Raw genomic sequence first — 22,913 nt, forward strand, 5'->3', positions numbered from 1 at the left:
TGCTTAGGCAGGTGTTCCGGGGCGAGGCTACCCTTGAACACCAACATTTTTATTTCTTGTGATATTTGAATGAAATTTTCAGGGTAGGCTCATAGTACAAACATTTGAAGAACTACCAAGTTTCATGGAGCTGGGGTCATTTGTTTTCAAGTTAGAGGAGTTTATCAAGATGGTTTACATAGCTCCCTTGGGGCAGGCATAGAGAATTTACAAAATGTGCTGCTGGCACTATAAAATTCGTTATGATCATTCCTAAATAGTTACCCCAGGGCAAGACTTTCCAAATTGTCTCACTGAAAAATTTTAGCACAGTCCCAAAATCAGTGTTATTAATCAGACCTGCATTAACCAAATTTTAATTGTTTGTCATTGATTCCAGACACAATATCTTGAAAAAAAAAGAAAATTGTCTTGCCCTCAGAAATTTATTGAGGTATGGAATAAAAGAAACCTCATGAAAATCTGATAAGCGGTTCCCGAGATACGGCTGTCCTAAGCAGCCACACAAGGCAAAAAAGTGATTCAGAGAAAACGGCCCTAGAAGGTTGAGAGAACGCTAACTTCTTTGTTAGTCATGATAGCTCAATGAAATTCTTAGGGCAGGCTCAAAGCATTGACATTTGAATAACTACTAAGTTTCATAAAACTGTACGCTGGTTCTGAAGTTACAGAAGTATATATTATGGGTCACATGGGTCCAGGCCTGTAGAATTTGCGGAATGTGTTGGCATTGCGAAATTCATTGAGATAAGGTACCGCGGGGCAAGACTAGGGGTTTTTTTTTCTATTTCCTTGTTTTCTAAGTTCCACTGTAAAGATGCTGGACGCTGCAGACGTCGATGTAGACGTCGATGCAGTCGTCGTCGGCGCGCCACGCCATAAGGAAGGCCTTCGCTTCTGTGCACTGAACGCGTGTGTCGCATCTAGAGGCATCGTGAGCGACCACATAACGTTTAACACATTGCTCTAAACCGTTCAGAGGACCCGACGAGAGATCGTAAATCCGGCTATCACAAAAATGGCGAAAGGCGAACAGATCGCACTAAGTACAAAGACAGCCAACAACGACAGCAAAGAGTCGGAGCAGACGAAGCGGGGAGGTAGCCGGCGGAGACCGACGCGTCAGCGGCCGCAGCAGCCAATAGCAGTCGCCTGATCCCCATGTTCTCGCGGAGCGCATGCTTTGCCCAATCACACCCTTGAATTCAAGCGCGGAAATTCGAAAGCCACCGTGAGGCTCCCAATCGGAAGCAAGCCATGCCTCGACCACGTCGCCTTCGCTGCCGCCGAGGGTGGCGAAAGAAAGCGCAAGAATTCACAAAAAAAAACAAGACCAAGTAGCAGCGCTCAGTTCGACGGGAGAGGAATGACGCGCACGCGAAGTTTGGGAATTTTTGGCGCTTTCTCGTTGCTCCGTGGCTGCCGCTGCTTGTTATATAATTAATTTTGAGTATTTCTATGCCGAGTTGAGCATTGATAATTACAGAAAGAGTAATTTATGAGACATACTACCGGAATATATAATCTTCCAAAAATAGACTGTTTCGCGATTTTTCGGTTTTCAAAGGTCGCGTCCCCCCTTAAGACAAATTCACACTTGTGAGTCTATCACGGACGTTGCACGCTCGACATCTGTTGATTTGGTTGCTTTCAGGGCACTCAAAAAGCAGGGAGAGAGCACAGAGAATCGGCAAAACAAGCCACAAGCGGGGATCGAGATGCAGGAGAATCTTCTATCCCATTCATTTTCTGGTCGTTCTATTAAACCATAGCACTCTTTCGATGCCACTTCAAGCAGTCTTTGTCAACTGGAAACATTTCTGAGATTACCAAAAAGAATGTGAGACGTCTTGGAACGAGATCCTTCGGTCGGAAAACAGGTCATGCGGAAAAGCTGAAAAAGGAATCTGAAGTTTCACATGTGAGCCTCGTCATTTAGCATTTCACGTGCTGATGTGGCTGCTCCACGACACAACACTACTTTGTACCTCCGTTTTGCTTCAGGGGAAGCGTTTCTGTAATTCGAAAATATTGCCTGGCACAAACTGCTCGCCGCATGTGCACAGGAAGCTAGCGGAGTGTCTGCTATGGTGACGTCCTGGCGTTTCACATTTCGCCACCACGCGAAAAATGCGATGCTCCGTCACGCGGTGTAACTTGAGCTTGGATTCCCTACTGTCATCATTTGCAAATGGCATTAGCAACGTGTGGAAAAAAAAATGACATTAAACTGAACAAACCATTCGATGGGAATGACATTAAATTTCCCGCATGCCAGGGGTATTAAACATCAAAGCCTAACTTGACAGCAGCACAGGCAAAATTTCAAAGCAATGTAGCCAGTTCAAAACTTTGTTTTAGCTGCCATATCTATTGAAATAAAATCCTATTTATAAACACTTCGTTTGCATCTTTTTTTCTTTTTACTGTTTTAGGTAACATGTCAAAATTCATCCCTCATAATTAGATAACACGCAGCACTATGCACAACAGTTACATCTGGGAGAGATGTTCAGAAACTCCCGACAAACAGCGAACAGTTTCTGTGCAAGGCACTAAAAAGTAAAAATACATTGCCATAAAGTAACATTTATTCTCACTTATCAAACGCTTTTACATCATACTTACACCAAATTTATAACACATTTTTCACTTTGGTTTACTAAAGGTCTTATCAAAATATTTCTCTTCATAAGTGTCACCTCACGCTCCAATTTTTTTTATACCTGTTTCTGTCTTGTATGCGGTCTGGCAGCCTGTCTGGAGCACGATCACGGTCCATCATTCGGTCTCGATCACGATCTTGGAGACGATCCCTGTCTTGTGGTCGATCCCGATCTTGCATTCTGTCCTGGTTTCGATCTGAGCTTCGATCAGAAAGCCTGTCCTGATTACGGTCATAAGGCCTTCGATCCTTGTCAAAATCTCGGCCACTGTTCCGATCTCGATAACGATCACGTCGGTCATCATGGCGCATGTCCCGGTCACGCCGTGTGGGAGAGCTCCGTCTGGCTCTAGTCACTGCAGTACTGTTAGCTGCACCATTCAAAAGCACATTATTATAACGATACCAGATATACCAGCAATATATCGTTTATAATGATATATCACTTTTCCTATTGCCCTATGTAAAAATAAACCAGATATAACAATCGATTATCAGCGGTACATCGGATATTATAGCTTTATCGCCGCCCGGTAGGTGTTTACCACAAAAATTTGACTGAATATTCAATAAAAGGTCAAATATTAAGAAGACAATGACGTGAAAACTTGACATATGCGGCGAAAACGAAAGAAAATGAGCACTATTATCATCACAATCGCAGCCGTGCAAAGGGAGGAGCGAAGACAGACAAAGGTGGGAAGGCAGGCACTGGGAGCCCATCGTTCATCCCCCAAAAAGGCGGTGCAGTGTGATGTTGGGTGGTCCTCCTTCGAGGCCCGGGAGGCAGTGGCCAAGATTAGTTTTGAAATGCGGTCATGGACTCTACGGGCGGACCACTGGGTTCATTGAGTACAACGCTGCCTTTTGTACTGCGGAGTATGCACACGCTGGAAGAGGAGGGTACGTGAACTGAGTGCAAAGTATGAGGTACCACTGCTAACCGTGACAAACACTAAAGACACCTGCTGGACTACTTCGAAGGTACGTGAACACGTGGCAGCGGCGGAGACCAGGCGGTGACAAACTGGTGCAGCGGCCAAGCCGGCTCTTGGTATGTACTCCACGCACAAGAGCGACATCACTCAGGAGCGGTTCTATGACAACTCCCTGGGGAACGCCCTGCTTTTTGAGGCCTGTGCGGGGGTGCTGCGCACGAAGAAATGGCACGCGCGGATCGAGGGCAAGGACAACGCGGATGTCTTGTGTGCAGTGTGTGGGCGGGAGACAGAGACGATCGAACATATTGTGTTGGCTTCCCAAGTGCTCATGCCATGTCAGCCTAGCGGGTCAACTTTGCCGCAGGTGCTGGGGTTCACGTCTGGACAGCCGCAAGAAGACGCTGCGGTGGACAGTGATGCGACACAGCGGGATGAGAGAGCTGTGGCTGTGGAGGCAACCAAACAACGCCTTGAGAACTGGATAAGGCATACTAAATAATTAATGTTAGTGGCGTTGCGCCATGGCAGGACAGACTCCGTCACAGTGGGGAATTGACTTGGCTAGGACCTTTCTGGTCCACTTGGTAAAAAAGAGAAGCCTCAGTACAAAACCAGTCCAATCTAATCCAAGGGTGCTGCTGCGGCAGTATTGGCATCGCCATCGCCGATTCTGCATCCGTGGAAGATGGCGGCGACCAGTAACAGACCAAGCGACAGCTAACGAGATGAAACGGCAGATTCATTGGGATTTCGGGTAGTGTTTGAAGGTTGGAAGCCCCATGAAAAAATACGGACATTTGCACTCAACAATTTTACCGATCATCAAGGCTGGGGATGTCCTTCAGTTCATCCAGTCGCTAATCGGTTTTGTGCACGCAAAAAGGACTGCCGCCAGCGTAGTACACGCTACTGGAAGCGATGCTCACAGTGATTGTCAAGCTTCAGCTGCTGTATACGGTATACTGTATACTGATGTATACTGTAATAGAATGTTTAGTGCTCTTTACGATGATTAGCATTCTTCAAGCAGGTTTACTCATCACTAGTAAGTAGGCAAGCCTACATGGATGGGACAATACGTGGGTATGCTTTTTTTTTTCATCTTTTTTTTTTAACGGTCCAATATAACAATAATCGGTCATAACGATCAGATTTCCAGGTTTTCTCAATATCGTTATAAGTGGACTGCATTGTAATAGCTTAAAAGGCAATAAAAGCATTACAGTTGCATCAGAACTACACTAAATAATTAAAGAAAGCAATTGTGTTCCTTGTGAACACATCGTTCAAATACAGTAGCTGACCAATTTTTTGGACTCAAATAATTTGGACTGGCATGCTACTTCGTACTGTATAAGGCATCATCATTTACCTCATAACATGTATGTATCTGCAAACCATATTTTAGGGCTTGGTGTTGAGAAGTTGTATTTATCAAACTAAAACGACTCCAGCAAGCCTCTGTGCAGTTTGAAAGTGAGTTTTCAATCCCCCAGTAAATGCGCTACAACCAGTACACTCTTCGCCGTTATGAAGGTGCCATGCTGAATGCCCAGGCTTCACAGCTTTTGTACTGCAATGTTGCTGCTTATGTTAGAATGCTCGAAGTGGCAACAATTTGCAGCGACACGCCGTGCGATCGCATCGTGTGATGAACCCGCGAACCACTGTTGCTTATAACATAACTCAGGTTCTGAGTTTACTAAAAATTTTAGCCACTGCCATGGAAGTTGCTCATGAGGTTAGCCAATAGCTGAAGGCGTTGTCAACACACAAGTGACCTTAAGCAAAGTTCAATTCTTAGAATGGTTTCAATGAATAAACTGCTGGCCCCCCCTTTATCATGAGCCCTGCATCGAAACAGTTCAGTAAAAGCCTTATAGAAGTTGTAATACACAAAAGTGTGCTGCAGGGCATCACTTATTTAGGTGCTTTATACAACCGAATCTCATTAGAGTAAAGCAAAAATTTAAGAGAACATTCATTACATCCAATATTTGTTTTAAAAGTAATGCGCACAAATTTCTGCAAACAAGTCTGCGCTAATAAACACCAGCAAAGGATATTATTCTAAGACAGACAACAAAAAGGTTTCAAAAAACACGATTTTGGAATTCAACGCTCAGAGGCATTAACATGCAGAGGTGCAACAGCTAAAATAGATTTGTGGCAATTTTTGGAGCAGCAAAATCTTAGTTTTGGAACAGTAAAATCCATAGTTGGAGCAGCTCCCAGGAAAAAAGAAAACTGCACTTTGCAGCACGAATTCAAATTTTGGAGCCATTAAACAGGGAAGAAACCTTACCTTCAGCACAAAAAAAGAAAAGATCTGAATATCGGACTGCATGAATGTGATTCAAAGCAAATCTAGAAAGGGCCACCTATACCCAACGCTTGGTATTTTCCTTTAGGAATCCGGCAAGTACATAATTTTGTAAATAAGCGTTTTGTACTGCAATGAATGCTACCACACAAAAAAACAAACAAAACAAAAACAAAAAAAAAAAAAAACAAAAAGGGATTTGAGCCATAAAACCGAGGAGATTAATATTTCAAACTTTGGGGACCCAATAAAAATAAAAAAAATAATAATAATAATAAAAAAAAAAGCTATACTCCGTTTCATACATCAGGGGCAACGCAGCGAAAGCTACGCAAGTAGTCCGCAAGAAAAAAAACAGGAGGCGTATCACTACGCGCTCGTTTTGTAGGCGAGTGGTTCCTGCCGAAACGTGCTCTATTCCGAGCATACATGTTTGCTATAACATGCTTCGCATGCTTAGACATCTTCACAGAGCGGATCTTATAGAAAAAATGCGCACTAAAGAACCATTTTCTCAAAAAGAGATGTGCAGTGCGGAGGGCACAGCCAGCGCCATCTGGTGGCACAGCTGGCAAGGTTGCGGGGCAGCAAAATGCGGCACGAACAAAAACGACATAAAAAAAACATACAAATTAGCCGAATCCGACCTTTTCTCCATAAAAAAGGTGCTTTTTATGAAGTTGATGGCAAATGTAAAATGTATTAAGCTTGCAGACAAAGCAACTATTATTTTCTCTCGTCAAGAGCAGGCACCATTTTTTATCGCGGATGCGGAGAGCGCAAACAAGAGCTGTAGCTTTGGTAGTGTTGCACTTGATGTATGAAACGGAGTATAGAGAACATGCTTTTCTTTTTTTTTTTTTTTTTTTTGCAACTACAATCTTAATCCCGGGATCTTATCTTAATTCAGAATGCCTAGCAAACCACTACTTTAAAAATCCCGACTTTTCCAGGTTTTCCCTGATTATTTCAGTTCAAATTCCCGAGAAGTGAAGAGGCTAAAAAATGTACCTGCTGATGATAATGAGCATTGACGAATAATTCACACACAAAAAAAGCTATTCATTAATGATATTCTGCAATTTACAATAGCTGTCATTAGTGTTAATGGCTGTTAAGAACGTCAAAAGTTTACTGAAAATTAAAAGCGCACTTCTTTTGTCTGCTTTTCTTAGCCATAACGTTGCTGTAAGCACATTTATAAACATAAAGAAAGCTTTTGACACTGTTTCACACTCCATTTTTTTATTGAAACTGGAAGCATTCGACGCATGTAGCAGGGCACTTGGTTCTTTAACAGGTTACCTATCCTGACGACAGCAACAAGTCGTCTTCAAGCATTTCCAAGTCTGCATACCAAAATATATCATGTGGTGTACCCCAAGGCTCAGTACTGGGACCTCTTTTGTTTTCCCTCTTTATTAATGACCTCTCGAATGCAATACAGAGTTCTCAAATTTTGATGTATGCGGATTATACTGCACTGGCAAATCGCTTCAGTCAATGCAAAATGCTATAAAAATGAGCTCCTACGTATGTCCACTTGGTTTCATAATAACCATCTAGCTTTAAACACTGAAAAAACCAAATATGCTATTCCTTTTTTGTTCAAAATAAAAGTGTATTGATTCAAATGTTTTTTCTATATATTTTGAAAAGATATTATTGAGAGTGTGTCTTCCTTCTAATATTTAAGGGTCATGTTTGATTGCCACTTGTCTTGGAAGGACAGGTGCACAGAGTGTGTAAAAAGGTTGCGTACAGTTGTTTTACTTTGGCAAAGGCACGGTGGCACTTTCCACGCACTATTCTTAGATCACTGTACTTTTCATTATGTCAGTCATCTCAGTTATTACAGTGAGTGATGGGAAACACATACAAAACGTATTTATCACCATTATTGAGACTACAAAAAAATGCCTCGAAAACCTTGGGATTACCTACTTCGGATACAGTTAAATCTCTATGTAAAGAACCTCCATGTGGCAAATTTCTCAATATTACGTAGTTTTCAAATTCCCCAATGCTGCTCCCTTTAAAATGCGTGTATTTGAAAACTCCATGTAACGAACACGTCGCGGCAGTTGACCTCGATATGACGAACTCCCGGCGCTCACTATCTCTTGGCTAGTGCTGAATTACTGGAAATTTGACAGAACACCGCAAGTTTCAGGGCAATAAAACACGAACTGACGAGAGAGAAACGTCTAAAATTGCGACGACCGACCACAGTTAATACATTGTGCCACGTTTCAGTACCAACGGCGCATCTACGTGGTAAACGCAGTAGCATCCGCTGCCTTCGCTTTTGAAACGTAACACTGCAATAGTTCATGATTAAAAGCAGCGAAAAATAACAGAAAAAAGAAAAAAAGACCCGGCAAGCAGTGTGTGTCCATCGCTGCCGCGCGGCTGCTCATGGGCTCCAGCGTGTCGCAGGAACAGCGGAGCGCGCCAACAACTCGAGGCAGAGTCGGTTTCCTAGGGCAAAGGCGGTGAACGAGCAGGAACATGATTGAAGACGCAGGCGCCTTCTCACTCAGCGGTGGCGCGAACACGCGCTCTTCCTCAGACTGATTCCTCCTCCACCCCTCTTTCCCCGCTACCTGGTAGACGCATCGCACGAGCCACGGTGGAGGTGGAGGCTGTTGATGTGGCGCTGCGCCCTCAGCACGATCGCGAACCGTTTCACTGCCTCTATAACCTCTAACAAATTCTAACTGACTGTTAACACCTTCACTGTCAGGTATTAACACCTTGCAATCAATTCTTAATTTGGTTTTCATTCTGCATTACCATTTCGAGTATTGACACGAAAACTGTACATAACGAAAACCTGGATATAACGAAAATTGACGATATTTTAGTTTTTAACATTTTTGACGCACTACAAATCATGTCGTTCGCAACCTCATGCGACTACAAAGTATCTCTTATTGTTAATAATATTATAAATACCAGCTACCTCTTACCTCTTAGTACATTCAGTATTCCCGGCCGCAGAACTACGCAAGCCAGCAATGGCAATTTTAATCTTCCCGTTCGTTACAATGGGTATGGAGAAAGACGAATAGAATTTAACAGGAGTAAAAATTTGGAACTCGCTGCCAATTGAAATAAAACAAGCTAGGAATTTCAAATTGGCATGCAAGAGACATTTTCTCAGAATCGAAAGAGCCTACAAATTTCGTTTTTCTTCATTGTGGTTTGGTTTGGTTTTGGGGTTTAACGTCTCAAAGCGACTCAGGCTATGAGAGATGCCGTAGTGGAGGACTCCGGAAATTTCGACCACCTGGGGTTCTTTAACGTGCACTGACATCGCACAGCACACGGTGTCAGTGCACGTTAAAGAACCCCAGGTTAAAGAACACAGCTGACCTACATGTTAATTTGTATTGGACCACTGACTAGCCTCATTGGCTATCGGTCCAAATTTCTGTGTATAAATTTTTCTTTGTGTCATTGAATAAAAAACTTCTTGATTCTTGATGCCAGCCTTAAAGCATGCGCAAGGGCACGCGAGCTACCCCCACCGCAGACAGCAGAGCCAATCTAGTCCAACATGGCCGCGCGCACGCACTTGGCATTTTCCAGGAACCATAGTAGCACAGCTCGCCGATCGCTTTCGCGTTGGCCTCTGCCGGTGTGGTTGTTCTTGCCTTTTGTCATGTACTACTCTCATGCGGCGCTTCCGCATATTTTATTGAGTACCCTCTACTGTGGCAGCTCAACCATGCGCTGGCACCAAAGAAGTACATCGCGCCTCATCTTGTGGCGCGGCTGCCGTAGCCGCCGTGCTGTCTCGCCGCGCGCTGGCGAGACAGCACACAAAAAAATCTGCATGAATAACATACTTGCTCTGCGCCAGCCTAAAATGAAAATGCACTGCAGAATGTATGCAGCAGGCACGGGTGGCCACTGCAAGTACCTCGTACCATTAGGAAGTTTTTGAAAGTGAGAAGCGAAAAGAAGAAACTTGATGGGCTAGTACTGTGTAAAGAAGCTGTGCAACAGTACCGGCTACTAAGGATTGTGCGAGTTCTACAGCTCCTGCTTAACAAAATGCTAGCAACCGACAGAGACAGTTAGGTATCTTAGGCCAGTGACAGTTGCTACTTGGTTGCTATGACGAAACATTCAGGAATGTTTTATTGTGCTTTCGTAAGGAGAGTTTTTTTTTGTATGCTTCTTTAACGAATTAGTTAGCACAATTACAGTGAAAATGCGGTCGTGCTGCAGTTTTGTCAGGTTAGGTCTCTTCGTTGTGAATGCACATAAGTTTAGCCACTGCCATCATGATACTCATGCGCAAACGCATCATTTCTGTAAATGCAATGTCGAGACTGATGTTTTGTTTGAATAAAGTATGCAATTCATGCCAAATATTTTGTGTTGCTGCCTAGCTAAGCGAGACCGCTTTAGCGGGCGCGCTGCGCCCCAAAGCGCATTCTGCTACAGTTTTACTAATAGGCTCCCAAAGCATCGCTGGGCGGCGCTGCGGCTCCTGATGGGCAACGCCATCTGTGGCAGAAAAACACACACTGGGATGCCGCCGGCTCGGCTTGCTGCCTCCGCAACGTGCGCCGCGCGCTTTCTCTCGAACGAGCCCGCGCCCTGACGCACCCCCGCAGGCGCATCGCGACATGCCGCTTGCATTCAGTCTTGATGATTGGACAACCAGCCACGTATTTCCATGGAGGAAACGTAATTATAGGCGAGAAAATTTTTATTCACGTCTGCACTGCAGAGCAGACGACAGACGGCGATGAGTATATATTGATTGTGAATGCGTTTCCCACGTTAGCGAGAACGTAGGAAGTTTAGGCCCGTAACCAGAAGGTTGGTTTTTAATAGGGGTTGATCTAGCAGGCACAGGAGAGCAGATCCAGAGCACCGAGTGACAGCAGCCGACTTCAGCTTCACCTCATCGAACGCCATGGGGCCACTTCTTCGAGTCCGCGCACGAGACTCTCGATGAGCAGCCACCTGGCGGCTGCTGTTGCACACACTACGTTATAATATGTTTAAAAACTACGGAAGTATTATCAGTACTCTGAAATAAAGCTGCTCACTTGTTGATCATCGTTTTGGCCTGTAGCATGAGATCTATACACGGTTTTGTTTTTATTATTACAATGTTACTAAAGCAAATCTTGCCGTAGAAGAATAAGCTATAGTCCGAAGGAGATGTTTCTTCAAAGGCACGAACACTAGCAGTCTTAAAAGCACATGAGTGCTCCGCGCGCTGCAAGCAACATAACCGGCTCGCTGGCTCGGAAGGAAGGTGAAATCCAAGCTTGTACTACAATCGTGCTATAATCGTGCTTTATTTCGGTTCTTACTAAATGGTTGTGCTTCATTTATATTTGGTTTGTATTTACGAAACCTGTGACGTGAATAGGGTGCTTCGTGCGAGTAGTGTCAATCGAGCCATAACTAAACTAGGATCTCTTTTGTATTGCACTTCCAACATATTTTTGTTATGAATAATAATAATGTTGGTTCATTTATCGGCCAATTTGTGGAAATCTGTAAAAGCGGCTCAGCCAAGCATGTTTTCCACCCCCCCCCCCCCCCCCCCCCCCCCAAAAAAAAGGGCCTCATTCCTAGGTATTTTCTTGGTCGTAGGGCACATTCACACATCATTGTCGATCGCGGACGTCGCACGCTGGATATCTATTGATTTGGTTGCTTTCAGAGCACTCGCAAAGCAGGGAGAGAGCACAGAAAATCAGCAAAGCAAGACACACGTGGAGCGAAGAGCAGGATAATCCTCCACCCCCTTCACTTCGTATACATGGTGTTAAACCATTGTACTCGTTTGGTGCCTCTCTGAGACGTCTTTGTCAACTGTCGAACATTTCTGAGTTTATGGGGAAGGGGAAAATAGTCCCTTTTCGTTTCCACAAAGAATGCGAGACTTCTCAGAATGCTGTCATGCGGTTGGAAAACAGGTCTTGTGGAAACGCTTCCAATGAAATCTGCAAAGTTCCACACGTGAGCCTCGTCTTTTGGCGCTTCGCCTACTATTGTGGCTACCCATGACACAATGCTACTTAGTACCTCCGTTTCGCATCAGCGGAAGCGTTTTTGTATCGCCAAATAACCGCCAGGTGCAACTCGATCGCCGCACGTGCAGAGGAAGCTAGCGGAGCGTCTACTCCGGCGACGTCCCATCGTTTCACATTTCGCCACCATGCCAGGAATGCGGCGCTGCCATCGCGCGGCGAAACTTAAGCTTGGGTTCCCTATGCGCCTGAGGTGCTACAAGAGAACTGATATGCGCGGAATGTGGGTGCTCAACAAAATATGAGGAACCACTGGGTGAGAGCAGAACGCGACAAAAACATAAAAAAACGAGCAGCAGCGATACAAGTGCAGTAGGTGCTCGCAACACGTCCGCTGCCATAACGGATTGGACTGGCTTGCGTTTCAATTGTCGGCAAAATTTGAGGTTTTTAGTGATCGTACATATTGCTAATAATTTTTTTCAGTGCTAGTAATGGCAAAATACAGCAATTTATTGCATTATATACATACCTGCCAACCTGAAGATTTCAAAATTCGTAAAACCTCCACGACAGGGGGGGAGGGTTTTTTTTTTTTTTTTTTTTTTTTTTACTTTCCAAGAATTTATCTTTAGCGACACCCTTGCTCACTAACCCACAAGCAAAATCCGTGTCCCGTAGAGTAATGAGCGAAAACTCCATTGTGTCACGATTTATTTTTGCAACGCTTTTGCAGTTGCTGACTTCGCCTGCTTCAAAAACTTCTCTGTGTAGGCTTGCTCAAAGCAGGTGCCACTCTGGTGTCCTTTCACCATCAGCAGACTTTCTAGAGTTTTCTCGGAAACTGATGAGCGAAACTCCGTTCTCTCACATTCAGCGTTACTGAGGGGAATGGAGAGTATGCCCAGCATAACCATTGAGATTCTGCGAAATCTGGGCGATCCGTCGACATCTCGAATGCTTCCCAATTGCGACCACTGCATGTCGCACTTTGACTCATTCAGTATGTCTGCTGGAATCTGGTAAGCTTGTATGTTGGCAAACTCCACTACGAGTGCATCAATTGTTTCTTCTCTTGTTTCCCCACTCTGCTGGGGCAGAATAGCAGGAAACGCCATAATGAAATGAAGTACACTGCTGAATGAAGCAGTTTCTAGAGCCTGCACTTGGGCAACTTCAGCCATCTTCAGGCTGACGTCTTCCAGCGGGAACTTGTGGCGAATATAATCACATGCTGCAGTGAAGTAGAGACATACAGCCGAGAAGAACTGCTCTTTCTCATTTGAGGTTAGCGTCTCGACTACAGAGGAGGTTGCCATGCCAATGACGATGTCTTTATCATCTTTTTGATTCTCTACAGCTCCATAGGCAACTTCAGGCAATGAATGGCATCCCTTGAGAACACCTGGCCGCACAAATCGAGTCAAGAGATCCTCGAGAAGGCAGTTCAAGAGGCCCCTGAGCACATGAATCTAAGGAGCCTGTGACTGAAGTAGGCAGTTTGTCTTCTCAAAAAGAGGTATATTGGAGAAAAAGACAGCATGATCTGCTTAGCTCCGATGACAAAAAAAAAAAAGAAATAGGTGCTCTTCACGGGATGTGGCTAGCTTCTGCAGATGCCTCGCATTGAAGTTTCAGTCTCTTTGCTTGAGGTGTAGAATGAACTCCTTTTCTTTTTAGTGAAGGTCCATCACAGTCGGTGCTTTTTTTTCCCAGCCTTAGGAAGGTGTGCAGCAGTATTTGAGGCCGGCGCAGGGTTCTAGGCGATTTGTAGAGAAGTCTTGGGAATCTGGTAAGGCTCCAAAACAAGCTCTGCTTATTGCACTGTTTTGTTTCATTCAAGGAAAAGCTAAGTAGTGATTTCCACTGGTCCAGCAGCCTCTTCAAACACTTCCCCAAAGACAGCCAACGTGTCGGCGAATGCTTCAGCATCTTCCTGACGTCGACGTCGTGCAATCTTTGAAAGTCTTTCAGTTGATCTTTCCGCTTTGAACTTTTCTCTAAGTAAAAAAAAATGTCAACCAAGGCCTCATCAACCTTTACAGGAAGACATGCAGCTCCTTTTTTGGCGGCCAAGTTGATGAGGTCGCATGGGCAACCAACCCCGATCAAAGCTGGTTGGGCCTCCCTCAATAGTCGAAATGCTGTTTTTTTTGCCAATCATGACATGAGCATTGTCTGAAGACAATGCCAACAAGTTTTCAAGCGGCAAACTTTGGGATTCATTTCGTCGAGAATCAGATTTCCAATTTTCTGACCCGTCGCTTCCCCTTGGATTGTACCGAGGCAAAGGAGGCGACTTTCAACTCTACTGGTCTCTTTAACGAAGTATGTCGCAACAATAGGGTAAAGCTGTGTGTCCCTATTGTTACTTCCGTCCACAGCAATCGAAAATGCCTGCTTTTTTAGGGCATCCAGCGCAATGAAGTCTCTGCGTTCGCGGCCATTTCACGAACAATTGCCGTCGTCTTCGTCCGTCCACAGGCGTAGCGTTTGGCTTCCTCGCACTTGGGGAACATTTTCCGGAAAAGTGGTCCAGCGTGATCACTGACACTGAGCGGTATGTTGTGTTGAACTAAAAACGCCGTGAAATGGCATTCTGCATGAATCCCACCGAGGTCGCTGTCACTGCGAACAAAACTTGTCAGGCTTGGCTGGCTGTCCGCGGCTCGCACGTATCCTTGGTGCTTTTTCGAAGCGATGTGGATGTTTATGTCGGACTTGCCACCATGTGAAATGTTAACACGACAGGCACACGTGGTGCAAAATCCGAACTTCTCTCCTTTCTTAGACGGCACGAAGCACAAAAATTCTGCCGCGTACGACTTCAAAAATATTTGGAAGTACTGTCGCGGCTTTGAGCCCGCCATTGCACTGCGAAACCGCTACTGCTAAAACTTCAGAGTCACACTGAGTCGGACGCGGCCGCAGATCACGCAGAAACAGAGGCTAACACCAAAGTTGTCCAAATACGTGAACAAAGGAACAGCCACTAGCCTGGCGGAGGTGGTACCGAGTTTTGGATATGGATTCGTGTTCCCCCGTGTCGACGATAGAAGTCACTACAACGTTTGCAGCTGCTGATGATGATATCACAAATATGTGTTGCCCTCTCGTGGCCGCCAAAGGTACCATAATAGTGTTAACATGGCCTCCGAGATTACCCTTCCGCGTGTGCGGTGTTATCTCGGAGGCCATGATGTTAATAAATGTCAGTACTTTGTTTTTTTTTGTTTTCTGAAAATAAAACATTTTCCGTAAAATGTCCCGCAAGATTCATAAAATTGTAAGACTGGTCAAAATTCGTACATTTTACGGAAAATTCGGAAGAGTTGGCAGGTATGTTATATACCTTGTTCTACTCTCGAGTGGGTAGGAATGCATTTTAGCGATTCGAGTGTTTACTGCAGAAAAAATAGAAGCCGCTAGTGTTGCCAAAGATTTTTCCACCCCATTGTTTCTATGGGAGTGTCACACCACTGCCTATAGTGATCAATAATTTCTTGAATGGTCATTCTGGGTGCCACAGCACAAGAGAAAAGTTGTCATCAGCAGAGACAAGGTCTTGGAATGTATCATTCGAAAGCACCACTTGACGAGGTGATAAGGCCTAACACACTTCTGATCGTTCTTCACAGCGTGTTAGCAGCGGATGTCTTCAATCTTCTAACTTGTGTTCAAGATTCAACTGAGCGCTACGTGCAACATCGAAATTTGCGGCAGTATTTTTTTCTGCGCCCGCTGTCAACCGTTTTAAAAGTTATATATTATATTTATCTCAAACGAAACTGTTTTGCTTTTTTGCATTTTCATTTTAAACGATGGAGTTGACGAAGCAGCAGAGCCACGGTGTAGTTGTAGTGCGTGCGCAGCATCGCAGCAGGATGGTTCGATCATGTGCCGGTCACATGCTTGTCAGTTGAAAATGCTAGCTTGTCATTAACCCTGACGATGTAAACGTGGTGGAGTGCACCACCTGCTGTGCCATCTGTGACTGTGCACGTGAGGTTCCTGAACATAGCGTTGGGGCAAACCACATGGCAGCACATGCGTCCGAGCAAACTGCAGCCAGCAAGATCAGACACAGCTCTCGCAATATGTCACCATCTTGGCCCAAAATGCACCTAATGCGATGCGCAACCCATACACAAAGGGAGCTGTGCTCTGTGATTATCGCACTTATTCTCATAAAGCTCAGCAAAAAATGGAAGGGTAGGCACGCCTGCACAGATGACAACCTCAATTCTCACGCGAACAGAGACACGCATGCTCGTGCCTGGAGCGCAAAGTGACAATGTACAGCATGAACCGGGTTTCAGTTAATCTGGTGTGGTGGTGGTGGGCAATGTCCTCACTGCCACCGACGTGGAAAAAGCAAGGTGAGGAGAGTTCGTGCGGCCCACCGTCGCAGACCTCGATTTCCTTAACTCTATCCACACGGCTGCAGTGGCTGAATGCGCCGTCAGATCAACAATGTGATCAGGGGCCCACAGTTCAGAAGGACGGCAATGATGGTGAAACCAAAACAATATGGGCGCATCATCCCCATAACTCATGTAATGCCCACTTTCCCCACAATTAAAGCCTTTCCTTCTTAATGGTCTGTGAAATGCTTTGGAGGTTATCTGCACACCAGGATAAATTTCGATGTTGCACAATTTCAATTTTACGAAGTATAGTGCAAATTTTACCGACTTTGTTATACTGAGCTTTAACTGTACAACTATCTGCTTGTCGTAACCGACTGAGTGCCAAATATTGAATTTTTTGTTATAGAGATAAAACTTCCATAGAATAAAGCATGGACATAAGAAGCCTTGCTTTTACCTCATTTTATTCCGTTTTATTCATTTTATTATTAAACAACAAGGTTCAACTGTACTGCTTAGAGCTTTAAAAACAGAAGGCCAACGCAAGTTTACTGTCTAGTAAAATGAGGTGGCAAAACCAAGCAACACTGCTGAAATGCGTCGCTCTGTCGCCAAGTCTCATCACTTTGTGCAGGTGTACCAGCCGTAGTGGTGACGACCGTTGTCATTGGACATTTTTACAAAAAAGAGCATTTCATGCAGCTACTGCTTAATGGTAAGCTAAAGAGTGCTTGCGCCTAGTCATGTGATCGTGTTGTAATGGGACAGAGGCACCTGCCACGGCTCAGACACAGCCAGCACCAATGCCCACAGTGCGGACGGGATGGGGGGGAGGTGTTGTCGTGTAAGAGCAGTGAGAGGCATTTCTGCCTCCCAGTCGGTTCCCTTTCTCGGTCTTTGTTACTGTCAGTGTCCAGGGAAACAGGCACTGCCCTCACCTTGCATGGCACACATCAATTGGCAAGAGGCATGAATGCACGGTAGCATACTGAACTGGCTCATGACATAATTTGCGCCGTAGAATGCGCAGACTTTGCACATTCTGGTGTTGGTGACACGAGGTGTAGTGTGGACAAGCATAAGTGGACATGACAATAGTGTAACTCTGAAACAAATTACGAGGGCTAGAAGCGGAACATGAAAAATGGTGAAAGGCGATATCTCTTTCAAGCCAACTTTTCACAGCACCATTTTTTTTCTTTAGTTTCATGACATTTTAAGATTGTTCAATTAGACCATTTTCCTGGTCTCACCTAGTCCAAGAAACCAGTGCACATTTGTATGCAATTCTTTTCTGAAAGAAGAATCAAGCCCAAAGCGAGAAACAACAGTAGCATACTCACCATAATCAGCTCTGTGTCTGCTTTCTGTCCTATCAATGATCTGAGAGAAGGTAACCTTTTCCCCTTCAGAGCGGCTACTCTTGTTCTCTGCAATGTATCAACGAATCAATTTTTAGCACCTCAGTCTAAATGCAAATTGCAGAAAAGATATGAATCACATTACAGAATTTCAGTGACATGTAGAACTATGCAACAGAACTTTACAGTGTACATTCATTACAGAATGTCAAAAATGACACAAAGCATAGCGTTTACCAAGAGAAGAATGGGCCTGGTTGTTGCGTGATTCACGATGGAAATGGTGACTAGACAACAAGAAGCAGAAAAGCGTTCCATAATTGTAAGTAACACCGGTTTCCATTGGGCGAACAGGAGCAAGAACAACGAGCAGCCAGAGCAGCACACGAGAGCACTGGGGACGAGCGTTCTCGTCTCCCCAACAGAACATTCACGCTGCTCGGAGCATAGCGAGGGGGAGCCCGTGACGTCAAGCATCGTGTGATCAAACTTTACCCGCGCTCGCACTGTCCGCATCAGCCAGCTGAACGCCACCGCTGCCGACTTCCACCATTTTTCTCGACCATCCTGCCTTGGCTCCAGGCGAATAACCAAAAGTGACGTCAAAAAGATCACGTGACTTCCTCCGTTCTCCCTGTACTCCGCTGCTAGCGACGGAGCACCGAGGACTGCTCTCGGCTGCTCTCGGGACCCCAAAAGCGCGCCTCCTCTGCCAATAGAACACAACGTTACTGCTCCTGTTCGACCACTGGTGGGCGCCGAAACTCGCGAGAGCACTTTTAGTGCAGCTAAAAGTGCTCCTGTTCGCCCAATGGAAACCGGTATAAGACGGAACAAATGGCCCCAGCACCTAGCAGCATTACAATGCTCTATGTTTTCAAATGCTCAGGCAGGATCAAAAAAGTGAAGTAAAATAAACAAGAAGCGAGAGATATGGTTACGTAGCCATGCACATGCCTCAATGCATGATGCCAACTTTTACAACAGTCAGGAACCAAATATAGTCAACTTTTTTTGTGACCTTCCATAAATAAGCAGATAGGCTCATGAGCACTTGCAGTGAAAAAGTAGAGAATAATCCCATGTAATGTACAGTTCCACTGTCCACGTTTATCGAACTCACGTCCACCAGAGCATTTAATATCCACTTCAGGTGCAGTGTCTGCACTTCTGGATGCAACGTGGATGAAACCAAATCTTGCCAATACAAGACACAATCTCCACAAACATGCATGCAGAATAAGTGCAGACGGCTGAACAACCTTTTCGTTGATACATAATACATTAAAAATGCCAAAAAATAAAAGCATTATCTAGGAGAACGTAGAACCATACGGCCTGATTTAACTGTTTAACTGTAGAATAAGGCACAAAGCCATTTAGAGTTGACACTTCCAGCACATAAAAGTGTAGATTAGCATGTCTTGGCATCAAGAATAAATAGCTCCATCTTTCTTGCAGAGCTCAGTCCGTATTTGCATTGTCCTAAGCGCGGACGATGTCAATAACAACTCCGGTTTGTAGACGGCAATGACGAGCCGGAATCGTTTCCTTGAAGCTTCTTGATGCTTCGCCTCCTGACCCCAGTAACACGTGAAGAAGCCATCACGATGACTTGCATTCGCCACATTTTTGTTCTTGCCGCGTCCCCTAGACCTGGCCAGCTCACATGTAAGTGCATGGTTGTAGTTATCAAATGGTTCACATTATGCCCCTGAGGCAATGCAACAAAACCACCATGTTTCTCTTTATGAAGCCCTGTTTCCGCGGGCACTTCATGCATTGTCTTGTTGACCTCCTTCGAAGCTTCGCCCCTTTGTAGCTAGGCACCGCATGAAAGCAACCTCAGCAGGTGAGTGCCACAACGGTTTCTATATCGTCTATCCCCAGGTTCGCCCTCCTCACAGTTAGCACACGTCTGGCTGATCGCCAAGTGTATTATACAACCACAATTTGTCAAAATTTTAATTTAGTAACTGGGAAATGATGTTATCCGGGTAAGTATTAACCGGGAGAAAAATAATGTAACTTTGTGTGATTTTGCTTCTAAGCTACAGATAAGCTATTACAGTCGAACCCGGTTATATTGAATTTTGGTTATATCGAACTCACGGAATATCCCCTTGAAAATCTCATGTAAAAGTATAGGAAAGCCGCGTCATATATCGAACTCAATTTCACCGGTCGTTCGATATATCGAACTCCGCACCATGCACTGGAAAGTGTGCCTTCCCCAAAGATGATCGCATCACTCTTGGCCGTTTGCCGCGTGACGTTTTCAAGCCACGCGCGGAAGGAATAAGAGTGGAAAGTTTGGCAACGGCTGGTCCGCAGCGCCGCGCCCATTCCCCAAAGGCGCACGCATCTGCAGTTGTCGTTTCCCGCACGTCAACATATGGCGTCTGCAAACCATGTGCGTGGGTGTGCCCATTCTTTTGCCGAGCTATCTCTTTCCTTCAGCACGCGCAACGCATGCGCCAAGCCAGCTCAGCCCGTTTTCAGACAGACGTCGGACGCTTTCTCCAGCGTGTTGCGAACCCTCTGAAAGCGGCGGCTGACGTGGCTATGGCGGCTGTGATGTTCAGAAGCGGCAGCTCTCTCTGTTTATTTTTTTTTTTGTGGGAGTCATTCTTTCTTATCGTTGTGCTGTACGCGCGACGTAGCGTAAGATATGGCGGCTGTGGACGTTAAGAAGCGGCCATTTTTTTTTTTGCAGGGGTCGTTTATTTTATTATTTTTTTTTTATCGTTTATCCTTGCATGTATGAATCAGCGAAAGCACGCGGTCAGCTGCTGCGATCATGACGCCCGCCCCAAGCGCGCGGCGTGATAAATCGAACCAGGCTTGTGCAATCAAGTCATCACGGGCACTCTGCCAAGTTCGCTCCCCGCCACCGCAGGAGCTATCAAAAGATAAACGCGCCCTGACGTTATCGCTGCCCAGCATCTTGGCACGCTGCCAATGAGCTGTGGATGAGACGACTGAAACGGACTGACGCGCGCGCCATCGACATGCAAGCGAAAATGCTCGCGATTTCTGCCGCCGTGCCGACACAGAAACCTTGTTTTGAGCTGCCGCGGTGGCTCGAGCGGCGAGAGGGACGCAGTTCCAACAAGTTTGAAAATTTTCACTCTGTCGCTGCCGCTCGTCGCTAAGATCGCTTAGTTGCTTGCATGTGAGCGAGCTGGCCTTAACGCAATTTTTTTTTTTTCAAATTCTCGGGTGCAAAAGTGGAGGGTGGGCTCATTATGCGAGTGGGTTGATTACGCGACAATTACGGTATCATTTTTTCGCATCGTAAGTGCCGTCACAAGCCGATTTCTGTATATCGAATTATCGATATATCGAACTATTTCGCGATCCCCTTCGAGTTCGATATATCCGGGTTCGACTGTACTACACTAGGAACAAAAATCCTTTTCAAATACTTTACACGCACTGCACACACAGCAAAATAGTAACTGATTGAATGTGACCCTTTCCAAGGTTACTGTACACTTAAACAAGGGTATCACTAACAATTAAGCCCCAAATTTTCGATTTCATGAAGTTTTTCAATTGCATAATGCCATCTTGCATTGGACCATGCTTACTTGTGAACTTGAGTGGTGCTTAATATAACAGACTGTGCAACCTTTAACTCTTTCATTGCCAGGTGTTTTTTCTGGCCGTGATGCACCCCTAGTGTCTACTTGGTTTCGAGAATTATCAGGGAACAAACCTAGTGATTCATTTATGATTATGAAAATGCACATTTTAGTGTTCTCAGAATCCAAACCCCAGCTGACTTGTACTCAAAATCAGAAGAGCCACCATCCAGTCTGCAGTCAAAGGTTCCACCCATCCAAAAGCAATAACATGCATGGAGGGAGCACTTGAGTGGCCCGCACAAAGCACAGAAGTGACAATTTGTGAAAGAAAGATCATGGAGATGGAAAGAGAATACAATGGCCTCGTTTCCTGCTGATAGCTGCAAGCAAGTGAAGGCGGCGTTGAAGTTGTTTCAGGAGTCAACCGCGCACCCCGTGAACTTGATATGACGTAGAAGACACAGCAACAAAGTTTGAAAAAAAAAAACTGCAAAGGCGTGGTGCAAGGGGCAAAGTCGCACACATGCATGGTCACTCCGTGTGAGACAGTAACTGCACGCGGAGCGACTGCGCACCCCCACAAAAGAAGGGTGCGCAGTCGCCAGACACTCTTCAATATATGACGTAGGACGTGGGGCAAAAATACAAGCTTCTAGAAAGATTCACCAGATGGCACGACCTAATCCAAGCAAGCAACCTCCATGTTACGGCACGAATTTTTGAGCACATAGTGGAGAATGTACGGGTACATCAGTGACACTGCAGGGGGAGGGGCAGGGAGGAAGAACACCGAAGTGTACCAGTACGTCAATGACAGCAAAAGGGTTAATACAGTGAAAGCTCGTTAATTCACAACTCGTTAATTCGAAATTTTGGATAATTCAAAATAGTCATCGTGGTCCGGTCCGCAGTGCATAGAAGTCTATGCGCGTAACAGCTCGTTAATTCACTCAAAAATTGGCGCCGCCACCCATAATTCGAACTGCGCGCCGCCAAGCGGCGCTGTTAAAAACCATCGTTGGAAGCTTTCACGGCAGAACGATAGATGGCACAACCATCGGGGCGCCGCTAGGGTGCTGGAACAAGTACTAAACAGTCTTTCCTGCCGCGACTCCTTCGAGGAACGACGTTTTAGTGTTATCGACCACGGTTTCGTGTTGCATTTCGTGAGCCCTCGTTTTGCACGCCGCTTGTTGTGAGCTTGTGTCCGCGAGATGTGTTCGCGTGGGAAATACTGTGCCAAGACGGTGAAGGAGAAAGTGGCTATTTTACGCGAGGTGGATGAACGGAAGGCCAGCAAAGTGGAAATCGCGAAAAAGCACGGGATTCCACCAAGCACGTTGTCGACGTACGTCCGAAATAGGAAGGCCATCGAGGATGCCTATGAAGCCGAAGATTTCGCCAGCAACAGAAAAAGGCTTCGGTTAGCCAAGTATCCGGAAATTGAGACCGCTGTGATCACGTGGGTGAAAGAAATGAGAAGCGCTGACATTCCACTGAGCGGCCCAATTATCATGGCGAAGGCGGCCGATTTCGCCCTGCGCTTGAATGTGGAAGATTTTGTCGCCTCCGAAGGATGGTTTCACCGCTTTAGAGACAGACATAATCTTGTCTTCCGGGTGTTGTCTGGAGAAGCCAAAGAAGTGGATGCAGAA

The 22,913-nt window shown here is 45.4% G+C and overlaps 1 protein-coding gene across 4 annotated transcripts in view; it reads right to left on the reverse strand.

Moving 5' to 3' along the window:
* LOC146201850 (cell division cycle and apoptosis regulator protein 1-like) overlaps window positions 1-22,913 on the reverse strand; it is a 178,730-nt gene that overhangs the window by 118,866 nt on the left and 36,951 nt on the right. For all 4 annotated transcript variants that reach the window (XM_084587811.1, XM_084587809.1, XM_084587807.1 and 1 more), the window contains 2 exons: window positions 17,651-17,737; window positions 2,727-3,036 (listed from right to left, as the gene is read on the reverse strand). In XM_084587811.1, the coding sequence (XP_084443937.1) occupies window positions 2,727-3,036; window positions 17,651-17,737 (397 nt within the window). The remainder of the gene's footprint in view (window positions 1-2,726; window positions 3,037-17,650; window positions 17,738-22,913) is intronic.

The sequence above is a fragment of the Amblyomma maculatum genome, chromosome 1 (assembly GCF_055883805.1).
Source record: "Amblyomma maculatum isolate TAMU_Amacu chromosome 1, ASM5588380v1, whole genome shotgun sequence".
In the NCBI taxonomy this organism is placed as follows: domain Eukaryota; kingdom Metazoa; phylum Arthropoda; class Arachnida; order Ixodida; family Ixodidae; genus Amblyomma; species Amblyomma maculatum.